At 36.5% G+C, this 15,844-nt stretch overlaps 1 protein-coding gene across 2 annotated transcripts in view; it reads right to left on the bottom strand.

Annotated features, from left to right (window-relative positions):
• Positions 1–15,844, bottom strand: part of LOC132126696 (chemokine-like protein TAFA-1) — a 160,182-nt gene that overhangs the window by 21,206 nt on the left and 123,132 nt on the right. For both annotated transcript variants that reach the window (XR_009427435.1, XM_059538144.1), the window contains exon 4: positions 5,024–5,164. Coding sequence is in view for 1 of the 2 variants with exons in the window: in XM_059538144.1 (XP_059394127.1) it covers positions 5,024–5,164 (141 nt within the window). In the remaining variant the exon portion in view is untranslated. The remainder of the gene's footprint in view (positions 1–5,023; positions 5,165–15,844) is intronic.

The raw sequence follows: 15,844 nt of genomic DNA, 5'->3' as shown, positions 1-15,844 counted from the left end.
CTTTTTGAACTGCACTTCTAATAAAATAACATTTTAACACATCTATTTAACAAAACAAAACTTTATCCAATTTAAATTGTTTTGCTGGATTTAGATGGTGGTGAAAAATTCCAAAGAGACCACTTAAGACCAGCTTTGTTTGGTTGAAGATATTTTTTCATTACTTAGTTATAGAAATTGAACACAAATATAACTAATATTACTAGCAAATGAACAGTAATTTGTGGCCTCCTTGTCTGTTTGAATGAGATATTTTTTAAAAAGTTTTTCAGAACACAACTCCAACATCCAAGCTTATAAGATTTTATAATTTAAAAAAAGCCCAAAACACCTCCAAACCAGGAAACTCTACCAGGAAACAGAGCAATTAAGTACAGCAAACCAGATTAGGATGTTTTAGGATTAAATAGCAAAAATTACATGAAACAAAACGAGTTCATTTGCAGCTTCCCTGTCTGTTTGAATTAGATCTATTAAACATATTAAGTTTTTCGGTACATAGAATTGAATATTTTTTTGTTTGTTTACCCTTCAGGTGATAAGAGAAGGAGAATGTGTGTTTTTGCTATTCCACTAATAGCTCTGCCTAAACGACTTCTAAAAAGTCAGATGACAGGAGGGCGATGGCTCTCCAAATTTAGCCACTCTCTCTTTGGCACGTGTGAAGGATGTGAACCCCATGCACACTCGCTGACAGATTTTAGTAGGGCGACAAAAATTGTGTGAGTGTTTATGTGTGTAATAGAGAGAGAAAGGTGGTGACAAACAGCGTGCGTGCTTTAAATGTGTGTGGGGTGTGACTATGTGCATAAGCGCGCTCGTGTGTGACAGCAGCTGTGTGTTTGAGTCTGTCCCCCCAGGTCCTCCCTCAGGTCTCCGTCAGGCTCAGCCGACAAAGTCGTTACTCATAAAGACAGTATTATTATCAAGCAGAAGATGAGTGTATATCCAGGCCAGAGCACACATGAGGGAAGCAGGAACTTCCTCCACAACTCTATAACCACTCGACTGTCTCAATTTCATAGAGAAGAAACAGAACAAGGCTTCATTAATCAGCATATACGCTTACTCAAACACTCCTGCAGCTGTTTATTTGTATTACTCTGATCTATAATAATATTGTGTTGGTTTACACAAAAGACCAAACGTGATACACAGGTTCGTGTTCAGACAGCATAATGCAAATGAGTTTAGCATCAATGTGGCATCAAACACTGGAAAACAAGTCTTGCATGTAACTTGGAAACAGCTCATTTCTGGAACACCATTTTTGCTATTCCTTAATAGGTTAAAAATAAAATGAAAATGTAAGATTATTTTCTCTGCCAAAACTTTAATTTGAATCGAATATATTTCTGGATAGCATAAAATGTCGGCAATAAGTAAAAACGATTAATTTGTCATGTTACATGATAGAATTAATAACAGCTCTGGAAAGTTTGAAAATAATATAATTCACATAATGAGTGGTTGGTGATGTGTCTTGCACAAAAAATGAGATGCAGGTTCTCTCGATAAGAATTTCATTGCATTGTCTTTTGTAAACTGTAAAAGAAATACAAATATGAATGAGCTACCCACTACATCTTTACTTGAGAAACAAAACATGTAAACAACATGAGTACAACAAAGAAAGAAATTTCAGTAATTTTTGCTCACAAGAAGAAATCATTTTCTGAAATGAGACATGCTCAACGATGTCTGATAAAGCCAACTCTGAATCATTAGCTCATCTGAGAACTTTTTGTCCACTCTACACTATATGTCCACAATACGCATTTCACATACTGTTATTTAAACCTGCTATATAGTATGAACTCACATTTGGATGCAGTGTTTGACTGGTGTATTGACCTCACCTGACCTATGAGCATTCTGTACCAAAGATACCATCATGACAACCATAGTCTAAATGTCCCATTTAACATTTGGTAATCCAAATCCTACTCTTATCACACACATAAAGGACGCATATTTATAATGTGGTGACTCATATGTATGACCATATGTAAATGGCGACTGCATCCAGATACTCAACCCCTCACACATCACTGCCCAGTGGTCTGTCAAGTCCATTCTTTATCTCACCTGCCCACATAACAAGCTGTCTGGCTTGATCGATACACTAGCAGATGTGCGGGACCTGGCCCTCCCTGCAGGACATGTGCATGGAGGCATGAAGTGTGAATCTTTATGCTATTTCACAGATCACATCAGTATGCTGCAAAAAGATGCACGGCTAAAGCTCTAGTGCATCGTACCACCTAGAGTTTGGCATTCAGTACGATCTGTTGTGGAACAGGGCGGTGAAATCACCATATTGAAAGTATTCAAAAGACAAACGAGTGGAATCTGAAGCTTGAAAAAAAAAAACTTCTGAGGAATGGAGAAAGTGATGTAGCATATAAAAGTGACCTTTCAAACACTCTTGTATTCTTTTGGTGGAAGGGAACTCAAGACCAATACTAATTTACTGTCGCTATACACACAAAAGTGAGCCAAAAGTATTACAACAACCCCTTCTAATGAACATGTTTGACTACTTAAGTAATTTCCATGAGTACAAATCTTAATGTTTAAGCATATGACAATGGCTCTGTGTATAAGGCAAGGTTAAAAAAGAAATGAGTGATTCAGTCAGTGTGGAAGAACTTGACTGGTCTGCAGGAAGCCATGTTCTGATTCTAGTTGAACACCTCTGGTGTTAGGGGTGCTACCGATCACTATCAGCCGATAATCGCTTTGGGATGTTTGACAGGCGATCTCTAAAGTTTGATAAAGGCTGATGATGCGTCTGTCCTTTTGACGCTTTGATGGAAAAAATGCAAATGTATTTTTTTTTTTTTGCATACTCTGTCCAAGGCTTATTATTTGAAATACAACATATAGGCTATGGCTTTTTGGACAGGTTTAAAGGAAAAGAGCAATTTTAGATAAACAAAGCAATAATAGTTGGCATTCGTGGAGGTAGGAAAAAAAGTTCTTTATGAACCGCAGGACTACTTGTAATAAAGAATTAAATGCAAAAGAAAATGCAACAGAACTGACTGTTTCTGTCAGTGCTATGTTTTAATTTAGAATGTTTGTGATAATGTAAGAAGAGTAATTTAAACATTTTGCCAATTGCTTGAGCAACTTAATATATAAATCTAGAATTAAATGCAAAAGTAAAAAGCACTGAATAATGTGTTTCTTATATTTACTACGTTTAAACATGTCTATGAAAGATTATGTTACTGGACTGTGTAAAAAAATCACAATGCTGAAGAAGCATTTTAAGTAACAATATTTGGATTTGAAATCAAAATAATAAAAAAAAAATGCTGTGTGCTGCTTCTGTACCGCTCGCGTACCACACATGGACTGCATACGTAAACGGACTATGTGTGAAACTGGTGTAAAAGGCCGCCTCACTTAGAGCTCATGAAATCAGGTTTGTGCTGTGTAAGCTATTGTGCAACAATTGCACAATCGTCAAAACAAAAATGTAGTGCATGATCAAAAATTTAGGTGAGATAAATATACATTTGTGAAAAATGCCAAAAAAAGCCCCCCTCCACCCCTCAAATTAAAAAATCTCCTCTCACAAAGAGTCACCTGAAAGAGGAATTCATTTTCAAAAATTAAATTTAGGCCCTGAATAAATGTCTAAAAATCATGATTGAATCATCACTACAGTGAAAGTGACATGACATTCAGCCAAGTATGGTGACCCATACTCAGAATTCGTGCTCTGCATTTAACCCATCCAAGGTGCACACACACAGCAGTGAACACACACAAACCATGAACACACACCCGGAGCAGTGCTGCGGCGCCCAGGGAGCAGTTCGGGGTTCAGTGCCTTGCTCAAGGGCACCTCAGTTGTGGTATTGCCGGCCCGAGACTCGAACCCACAACCCTAGGGTTAGGAGTGAAACTCTCTAACCACTAGGCCACAACTTCTGACTTCTATAAATAATTCTACATGATAAAAAGAAGGCTTAAAAAAGATTGGTATCGGTGATCGTATCCGCAGAAACTGCTTTCAGTGTTCGGTGATCAACCTCAAAAATCCTCATTGGAGCACTCCTATCTGGTGTGATTTTAAATGCATAATTTGAGCCAAAAACTCTCTCTCTCTCACACACACACACACACATACTCATACATACACTCATACATACACTCATACACACACTCATACACACACTCATACACACACACACACACACACACACACACACACACACACACACACACACACACACACACACACACACACACACACACACACAGTAGAGTAAGTGTTAATACAACATACAAACATACATACATTCATACATATATTTGTGTTACATCTTAAGGCTCAGACTTAAAGATTAGGTTGAGCTCTAATTGTGACACACGGAAAAAAGTATATGTGCATATATTTCTTCAAAATATTTATTTATGTGTTAGCACAGGGTTATCTTGATTTAGTGGAGAGGTCATGTTGGCCCCTTGGCATTTGCATCAAATTTGAATAAATCCTCTAAAATGCCATCAAGGTGACAGCTGAAGCGAAATGTCATTCGAAGAAAGCTTTGAAAGTCTGTTATTCCAAATTATGCTTGTCTAAACTTATAATGAGCATTCATTTTTGCATATTCGTACGCTCACACAGGAATTGTAAAAGCACTTTTTTTCCACCTGCTGCAGCTTCAAAAAGAAAAAGGAACAACAATAAAGTTGTGATTTATGCCGTTTGCATAAGTGTTCATTTTTTTATGTCATAGTTTTTGTCTTTTATAGCCTGTTTTGAGATGCCATTCATTTCAGTTCATTTTACTCAGACCTAAATGTAAGATAATTTAAGATAATATCAGATATTTTCATTGGAGAAAGCTTTTTATTTTTTCAGAACATTCAACCCTAAAATTGTCTTGCATCCTATCATGAAAAAGGCATCCAAAATGGATTTAGCACTTAAATGGTGCTACATTTTTGGTAAGGTGATATTTTTGATTGTGATGATGCTGTGAATTCAGATCTGGATTCCTACCGTCTACACAAGAGGGTTTGTTCCGTGTTGTTCCGGCCACTTTTCCCGGTAAACACGAGCACTTGACAGTCTGGGAACGCTCCTCAATGCGGTTCTTGTTGCAACATCGGTGTGCTGCAATGACCTCACATGTTCCTCCCTCTGTGGATGCAAAAACACATGTACATCAGTGGCACATATGAGATACTTTCCCTTTGACAAACAGTAAAGATGCACATATTTGATGAAATACCCATTTCAGCAATGCACACCTGAGGTACAAGCACATCAGTGACAAGTGAGGCAGTGGAAGACATGAAACATGAATGCAGTCAGTAAGTCATCCTCACCCAAAATCTGTCTCCCAAAAAAACTGAAGAGCAGCAAATACTCAAATTACAGTCATACTTGTTTGAGAATGCTAGCCATTTATATTTTCATGTAAATGGTGTATAAGTAAAAAAGGGTTTTCCACTTTTTACCCCTTGTTGATCATCAACCAGCAATTATCAATAAGATACAGTTTCTTTTCAACGATTACATAAAAAAGACAGACACGCGAGGGGGAAATATCAAAAAATTAGATGGCAACACAGAACATATTTTCCACAAATCTCAAGATAATTTTATGCAATCAGAAAAAGGATTTTGGAGAGTGTGTGTGTTTTAGACATATTTACTTAAATCCATGAGGGTAAAAAGGCAATCAAATAAAAAAAATGGAAGCCTCAGCTCCTTAATTAGATTAACTTCCAAAGTCATCAGTTAAATAAGCATTAGAGCAAATGGCCCTTGTAAAAAGCCTCTAAAGAGAAAATTATAGGCTCTTCTACAGACTCTTACTGCTAGGCTTTCTGTGTAATTACCATGTATTCTTTGCATTGCAAATCACCCTTGAATAATTTTGATTATCTTATCTAAATGACAAGCCTTTTACCCTGGTGTGATGTAAGCAAGGGCTTTTATATGGAGTGCAGGACGGTGAGGGTGCAGTCGTGGTTTAGACAAAGTATGACATTGATGTGACTAAATAGGCAAGACTCATTCTTGATAAAAGGCCTTGAGACAGTGCAATTATGAAGTCCTCACAGTCATTATCATGCTCCCTGCCCTTTAACACACACACTTTACAGGATATCTGGCGCTACATGATATGTGCTGCAGCAAAGTGGACCCCATTGTGACAAAAAGAGGGGAAAAAAAGAAAGGGAACAGACCAGAATGCACAAAAAGCTACTAGTGGGTCACCATAACAATAGAGAGCACCCTGAGGAGAGCTGGGGGATTGATGAGAGGTAATGGTTTCCCCTCGAACAGTGGGCTCACAGCTCTGCACCAACCCCAAGACAGGAAAGAACAAGGGAACAGAGGAGGACAGGAGTGCAGGACGAGAAAATAGCAAGAGGGAGGGAAGGAGGCGGGCAGCTCCCTCGCTGGGCCAGGCCGGGCCTGGTCGGTTGAGTAATGACAGAGCTGTTGGAAGTGCCCCTCTCACACAATTATAAAGCGGCCAGGTAATTCAGCCAGTGGGGTTCCTGCAGCGAAGCCCTCCATCAGATGCTCCCCTTTCCCCAACACCCATGGAAACCCTCTTTATCTTTCCCTGACAGCTGTCCACCCGTCCGCTCCCACATCCCTCAATTACACCAGAGCTCATGTGAGGACATACGAGAGAAATTGCCCCATACCATACTGACTGGTGTGAGAGCATACGAAGAAAAAAGATAAGGAGGAGGTGCCCCACTTCCCACCGTTTTGACAGTCAGTGTTGCTTACCGGCTGATAAATTCTTTTTTTGTCAGTATTGGTGGAAACATTTTAGATATACATGGGATATACATCTACCGTTGTTAGACATTATTAAATGTAATTGGTATTGGCCAATACAGATGTGAGACAATTTTAAATCAATACTAGAGAAAGAGGAAATTACAGTGTCTTCATGCTTGATCTCTCTGAATCTTATTTTAAAGACCTTGCTTCAGGGATTGAGTGAGCAATGGAAAACGAACAGTAATAGGCCTGATGGCCGTTGCTGCGCTGTTATCAGTCCTCATGTTTGAGCTGGAGGCATCCATTTGTCCGAGCGTGTTTGGCAACACGTATGTCTAGTTTTGACCCTGCATTAAAACATCAAACCCAACACACTGACAGGATTACGCTCAAAACACCATTCATGCTATTCATGACAGCTCACTCTGGACCTATTACTGCTGTGCTCTTCATAAACTTGATAATATCCCAGCATTCACAGGAGAACTCGAAACCACAAAACGCCTTCACAAATCCCTCTGGATTCTATTTAACCCCTGTTAACTGCATGTAATGTCTTTATCGACTGCTTTTAGTACTTTACTATTTCAGAATTCCTCCTTTCTAAGGCCGTTTTCTGGATGAGATTCCCATACTCGTTCAGTCATAGTGAATCATAGCTCCCCGTGGAGTTTTTTTAGGAGGTGGACGTCTAATACAGCAGCAATTCGATCCTAGTCATTATTGTGGAACATGGATTTCCATGAAGATGGGAATGGCTTGTCCATTCTTTATGGCTCTGTCCTATACTCAAAGCTTTAAAATCCATGCTGTAGTTCATTGATAAATGTTTTCATCTTGGATTTTGAGTGTTCAGAACACGAGCTGACACACAAAATGAAAAATTGTGGACCACTACAACATTCACAAACAAATGGCCATTAATATCGGCATGATATTCTGACAACGCATTCACATGCTGGAGGTAATTTTACGTTTTAGCTTCTTCTCAGCCATAAGTATTTGAGAGCAAAGTTTAAAGAGTATAACAAGCCTTAAACACACCAAACTGCTTAAACTGTCGAGCTAACCACCACTGCAATTCAACCCAGAATCAGCATCAACACCACACGTCAAAGCACTTAAAGTAGGATGTGTTCCTGATTCGAAATTCCTATGAACCAATGAGTGTGTTCTATAATTTTAGGGATAGAATAGAGCAGGAACAGTGAAAGAACATCCAGAACCCAAGCACAGAACAAGCCTTTTCTATACATGACCTGACCTAAAAAGCTCTTCTTTAACCTATAATACAAGTTAGGCCATGACACTATATAAAACATAAAATATGAGTATAAAGATAACATACAATTTTTTTTTTCAGTGGATTAGAGAAAAGGCATAATATAATAGGTTAAAATACAAATATAAATAAAAAAATAAAAACATTAAACAAAACAGTAGCTTAAAGAAAAGGCATAATGTCACTTTCTAAATGAAAAAAAAAAGCTAAACTTAAAACAGAAAAAAATAGAAAAAAATAACAAAAAATGTTTCAGTGGCTTAAAGAAGCAGCGCAGTGACACAAAAGTAACCAAAATCTTATACAAGAGTAACAAAAAGGGGTTATGCAACAGAAAAGTTAACTAAATATTTTAGTGATTTACAAAAATAGCATAACACTTTCTAAATGACAGGAAAAATTAAGAAAAACATTTAGAATTAAGCATAAAACAAAATACAAATACAAATTAAAATTAAAAAAAATCTTTCCGTGGCTTACAGAAAAGCCACACTTTCTATATGAAAATGAAATAAAAGTATATGATATAAATATAACTTTAAATATAATGGAATAAAATATACAAATAAAATTGACTGCATAAAATAGGAATATAAAATAGGAAAAAACTGAGAATGGATGACATTCAAAAGGTAAATGAAATATTCTTGCTTGTGTTACTGCAAAATGTACATAAAAAGTTTTATCTAAATGCATATAAAGAATTATAATAACACTAAATAAGAAAATAAAGTCTACTACATAAAACTGAAGTATACAACAAAATAGGAATGTGAAATAGAAAAAGAAACAAAACTTTTTCCAAACAAAAGAATATAAAACAAATACGCTATTCAAAATAAAATAGGAATATAAAATAATAAAGATACAATTACATTTATACAGTAGGTCACTGATCACACTTGGTTGGGCAAGACTGCGGTAACTAGGTCTAGATGAAACATTTAATCGATTTTTGTGCTACTTTAGGATTGATTGTCCCAATGTTTACAGAAGCGTTTGGCATATGTTTAACGTGTTACCACATTTCAGCATCTTTATCTAAACAACTGGCCCTCAAATCTCTCCTTGTCCAAAACGGTTTCTGTTATTAATCTTGCGCTTGCCCAGAGATAAATCAGCCTGCAAAGAACATTTACAGAGCACATTTATCCAGTGACAATAAAAAAACGTTCAGTATATCTGTTTTATGTGCACGTCGCTGGCTGAAATCACAAACCATATGACACTGAAAGGCCTATTTTCTCACATGGCATCTCATTGAGTCTGAGTGTAATGACTTGAGGTGAGTCTAATGGAAGCTAATAATAGGTTTAGCAGTCTTTCATCGGGATTTAATGCTTTTTACATCTTGTGGCAGCAGAAGTGTGTGTGTGTGGTTGTGTTTGCTGATTTAATCTGTATGTGTGTGATGGTGAAATATCAAGAGTGAGGCCAGAGAAGCAGCTTTTTGCACAGCCATCACACAGGTGAACATTAAACCATCCTGCACTGGCAGTGGCACCATCTGTGCTCAGAGTGAGTGCGGGGTAATGATACCTCCGGACGGTGAGCTAGTGTAATGCAGAGTTTCTTAGAGGACAAATGGCCATTCCAGCCCTGCTGCTGAGGCTAAACTCATTCACACCAGGTTTCAGTTAGCTACAGGTAATCACTACTCCATTACCTGTATGTGAAAGAGAGTATGGGCAGCTTCATGAAAGAGTTTTTGAGAGATAGTTCACACCAAAAAAAGAACATATTTATTTATTTTTTTCTGACTTTCACTGCATCAACAAAAAGTATAAATAAATAAGTTAAAAAATGTATAATAAAATTATATATATATATATATATATATATATATATATATATATATATATATATATATATATATATATATATATATATATATATATTTGTGTTCCAAAGACAAAAGTCAGAATTTTGGTCTACTGATTTAAAAGAATAGTTCACAAATAAAAAAATTGAAAATCTGTGTGTTTTCAGGAAACAATTTCTTTTTTAAGAGGTTTAAACTTTAAATTGTTCCTTCTGGCAAAAATACCTGGTTATAATCCATAATTACACTTCCTCCAAAAACTTCATCCTCTGTTGTCCTCTCCCATCAAAATCTACTGATATGTTTGTTTACAACTGTTTATTTTCAAGCATGTGCTTAATTTGTGCATATTTCTCTCCTGAATCAGACGAGAGTGCTCTTTCACTGTAGAAAGCAATATTATGGATAGAGGGCTTTTATTTTAGCTGGAAGCAACGTTTTGAAGTTAAAATTTAGCTTGTTACAAACACAGCTTTTCAGAAGACTTTAATTGATGGACTGGAGTCGTGTGGATTACTTGTGGATCATTTATGTTTTTTATCAGCTGTTTGCACTCTCATTCTGACGGCACCCATTCACTGCAGAGGATCTATGGTAGTAAAAGTGATGTAATGTTACATTTTTCCAAATCTGTTCCGATGAACAAACAAACTCATCTATATGTTGGATGCTCTAGTTGTGAATACATTTTAAGCTAATTTTCATTTTTGGGTGAATTATTCCTTTAAGGTAAAGGCCTAAGTACATTTTAAAAAGCTTGTTACTAGTAAAATTAACTTGTTTCTTGTTTCTCTTTCACTTTCTCTCTCTCTCTCCCCTGAGGTTATTTTAGGGGTGGGTCACATCAATCAGAGCAACTCTGGCCATTCTCCCATCAGGCGTTTCTAGACCTGAGGTCATTACAGTGGCGCACATAGAGATTACCTTTAAGAGAATCAATGCTTTAGTGTTTTTGGTGAGTCAAAGGCTAATTAAAAGTTTGGTAATGAAGGAGTGTGGTATGGAGCAGTGGAGCAAAGGGTTCAGAGTAAAACAGCTCTGACACACTTTACTCCAAGAAACTTTGTTCCTCTTGCTGCCCACATGACATTTATTTCTGTATGTGGATACAGACAGTTACAAATAAAGAGAGTGTAAAACATTATGATCCATAATTATTAATAGCCAACCTCAAAAGTAAGACTGGGGCTAGTTGCCACTCTTTATTCCATTTAATAATAATAGTCTATTATTTAAATCAATTTCTATATAGACACACACAAAAAAAAAAAAAAAAAAACCTTCTAATAAATGCATCCTGGGCAATCTTATACATCTTATACAAATATGTATGTTAAATCCAAGTTATTAGTACATGACATTTTCCTGTAATAATACAATATATAATTTTTAAGCTGGTGTGGTTCAGTGATAACAAGAAATACATGACAAGCTCGATAACAGAAAAAGACGTGTGAATGTTCTTTTGACTCGTTTTCACCTTGCAGTGATGGGAATACAGAGTGTCATACCTGAAAATCTGATGCAGGATGCGCACCTGTGATTTTTAACAAGGACAATTCCCTGAGTCTCATATCCATCACAGGATTAACAGCGGTCATGATAGGGCTTTTAATGTATAGAGTCCTAGAGAGGAGGGGTTTGACAGAGCTGGAGAGAATATGCTCTGATTGGAAGGGACTCTAGTGTGGAGATGTACTCATTCTCAAAAGGCACCCGTTAAACTCTAATGTATTGCACAGGCAAAGCACACAACAGTGCAGCTAACCCAGACTAATTCACAGTTTCCATCAAACATGGCTTAATTACAGAGCAGCCTAGAGGAAAGCGATGCTATAAATACTCATATTTTCTGAAGTTTGCAAACTATTTAATCTTCAACAAATTCTTTCTCTCTTGCCAGTCAGAACCCAGAAGGGACCTATGCTCAAACTAAACAAACAAATCAACAACAACAAGATAAATGGAAGTATTCCATCAGTCTGAATCCAAGAATGAAAAGTAATTATAATTACTTGTTTATTTGTTTCTGTGAATTCTCAAAAAGGTTGATAGTGAAACTAAAAATACATAAAAAATGCTTATTAATCCCAATTGGTATTTATTATGGTAAATATAATATAATGTGTGTATGTGTATATAATTTAGCATCACTTTCCTCTCTTTCTCTATATATATTTATTTTAAAAATAATGCATTTAATGTAAATATATAGATATTAAATATATAAATATAAACACATACTGTATAAATACTGCATATAAATATATACTGTGTATTTTTTCAGCATTACATTTCTGGCTATATTTATTTAAACAAATATTCATTTAAATATATTGATAGCTTAATAAAACTCCATATAATTTATATGCAGTTTAAATTAGGCAATTATATGTCAAACAATGACAGGATATAATTGTGGCTGAGATAATTTGTTCTTAAGTCAGATATTTCTAGGTCAGAAGTACCGTTTCATATCAACCAACACAAATCATACATAAGAAATGTATTTCCCTTTCTTTCAGTAAAACCAGCTCAGTCTGTTTCAATAATGCACTCAGAGGCTTCTCTTATTGATTTGCATCAGAAATTAAAATCAGCAACACATCTCCCTACAACATGCTTCATCAAAGGGAATATGAACCAGCTGTTATTATGCATTTATGTTTAATAGCTCCAGCTTTCATGGCTGGCAGTCGAAACTTAACTTCTCATTTTGAAAACACCGATCTGAATTCCAACTCCGAATTTCTCACAGCTTAAAACGCAGCCAAAAGCCTTTTGTGAGCTCGGTGGAATCATAAGATAACTCTCGACATGTTACTCCCTCTGGGCTGACATTAATTTTGCTCCCATGACATATTTTTTTTTTTAAATGTGCTGAGAAATGAAGCGTGAATGGCACAAAGACCGAATGTGGAGTTGTCTGGAACAATCTTATAGCTCACATTGGCGGGAAGATTATGTGTAAACACAAATCATTCAATCTGAGAGCTCTTGGAGGGATTTTTCCAACACAGAACAATACGACGGCGTCTGCATATTATGAGCCTAACATTTATTATTGCACTGTGAGTTAAAGTGTTACAAATTTATCACTGCATGTTGCAGATAAATGCTTGTTGTTGTGTCATCTCATCCTGTGCACAATAGCAAACAAAAATGCGCACACTTGTCACAAGCAGTCAAGCTCAGACAAAACCGCACAGTAAATAAAGCAGTTTATGGGACTTTTTAAGTCACAAATACAAAAAAAAGAAATATGAATCATTCGAAATCTGACAATCAGAATTCCCTACAATGTTGTCCCAATTAGTCAAACAGAGCTTTCTGAATAAATAATTTTACATTTAACAATATTGCTAAAATATGAAAGGTTTCTGAGTTCCCAGTATGCATTGCAGCATGATTAAATTATGCAGGATTAGTTTTGTTGTTGAACTTTTGCGTAAACTTTTGTTGTTGTTTTGCCATTATTGTTGTTATGATGTTAAGAGCTTATTCTTTACATATCTGAGTACAAAACAACCTTTTATATCTTAGATAATAACAACAACAACAACAGTAATTATAATAATAATACTGATAAAATTGAAAATATTTGGTTCTTCAATGAATTTGAATTTATTGTCTGAATTAGATATTTTGCATTGAATGAACCAATTCATGTCGGCAGAACAAAACAGCGTTACTTAAAGGCTTTTAAAGTCCATACTTAAGAGGACTTAAAATACTTTAAGACAGTAGTTGAAAGAACCGAAAAATCTGAATGCATGAAGTTGAGTTTAAGTTTTCTCAAAATTACTGTGCCCAGATTATATGCCAAAGAAGTTTGACACCACACCTGTCTGTTTCTACCAAAGCCGCAAAAATACATTTCCTGTCTGTAATATAATGTGGCGCACTTTCCACATTCACAGGCCAGTATTTCTCAAGTAGCTCCTCAGAACCGTGGGCCACAGGAGTGACTCAGCATAGACTCTGAGTCAACATCAACATGCATGAATAGCTGAAGGACCCATTGGTAAATGCGTTAGAAAAGGCAGCTTAACACGGTTCATGGTCCTGCTACAAATTTATCGTCTGTCTCAGAGCATTTCCACAATTCAGGATAGCATGAAGGAACAAATGGTTCATGCAAACGAACATGACATGCAGCCATTTCCCTGAATTTCCAATAGCTGTAGAATATCTGTGTTTTTAGTTTATACACTCGCTCACAGACTCATATAAACGTCAGTGACCTCATTTTAGTATACATACCCAGAATCCCCTGCAGCTGAGGTCTGCCTCCCTTGAGAGGTGAAACAAGCAAACACATACAAGTAAATACACACCAGCCAGTGGACACATGCGCCGGTGGGTGCTCAGATCAGACAAACGCACACACACATTCAAACATAGCCCGAAGCAAACAGAATAAGAGAGTGACGAGTACCTGGGTATATTTCAGACGGAGTCAATGACCTCGTCGCAGCTGAGCAACACAAGTCTGGCCTGTTTATTTACGTGTATCTCTCACTTTACCTTCTTTGTAGTGCCGACAGCATGTATGGGAGCAAATCAAAAAAATTTTTGAGGTGGATAATGTGTCCAAATTCATACGACATATGGTTTTTGTGAAATCGTAGGTATTTCTCAAGTTTGTATGAACTGTACAAATGACCTACCCCTAACCATAGCCCCCCCCCCCCCAAACTGGGGTCTAGACAAATCATACAAAATCGTACAAGTGAGGTCATACAAATTTGTACGAATTAGCCACCTCGTAAAATACGTACAAATTGGTATATACAAAATACGTACATTATCTTTGCCTTCCACTTTTTATCTTATCTTTTCATAAATATCACATTGTTTCCACCAATAGCCTGGTTGTGCCAGCTTATTGAGCTCTCAAAAAATGCCTTGTGCACACACAGCTCCTGCTGCATCCAGACTAGTCATAAAAAGTAATGGAACTGGTAATTACACCAAAATAAATGGGCTCTATCAAACCTTAATGAGTGTCGCAAAATAGCTGTCTTACACAGCCGCCAGCACCAGAAGTTACTATCAATACTAACACTAGCATGAAATAACCACAGCCTGCTGGGAATTCTGCAAAAGGCCTTAAGAAAACTGTAGAAAAGAAGAAAAAAAATGATGATCGCACATCTAAAGAGAGAGGTGTGCACCAAACCATATATTTACATTGGTGAGGTTACAGTGAGGTCAAGAGCTGATGGTGCATTATGGGATGCCTGTTACTCTAAATGGGACTGCAACATTCACAGATCTTTTTTAGACATTTAGGAAATTGAATTTGGGTTGGGACACTGCTGTAAAGAACTGCAGAGGACTCAAAACTGACCCATAAGATGAGGAACAGCGCCTTGCAAATGACGTTCAGCACTAAACAAACAGCATGCATGCTCATAATGCCAATACATATTTTACATAATTCCTTCAATGAATCAAGTGCTAAAACAATGCACACAGTGCTAGCAAATAAACAACATTATCAATAATTGTGAATTCCCCTCCAGACCATTTTGACCACACATAATGAGAATAACTGCTCAATGCAAAAACAAAAACAACTACGGCAGAATGAATACATTTTAAATATGCATGTCAACATTTGCAAAAATATGCCCCTACATATACTCTCATTTCAGATATAGTTAACACTTTAGCATAGGAAACAATTCTCACTATTAACTAAGTGCTTATTAGGTGCATTAAAAGTACTAAATCCTTGATTAACATAAATATTTTAATTAGAAACGTGCGTCTACATACTGTTCAACAAAAGTCTAGTGCATTTAATCCCAATAAATAGCAGAGTGAGCAAGTTTTTGCATAGGGTAACATTAAAAGTTTAATGTTACCCTATGCAAAAACTTGCTCACTCCTGCTCAGATCTTATTATAGGGGATTTAACCAAAAACCTATTGACTCTGATACGATGGAATGGAAGTGC

This window comes from Carassius carassius, chromosome 44 (assembly GCF_963082965.1).
Source record: "Carassius carassius chromosome 44, fCarCar2.1, whole genome shotgun sequence".
NCBI lineage: Eukaryota > Metazoa > Chordata > Actinopteri > Cypriniformes > Cyprinidae > Carassius > Carassius carassius.
This window is presented reverse-complemented; position numbering and strand designations above follow the sequence as displayed.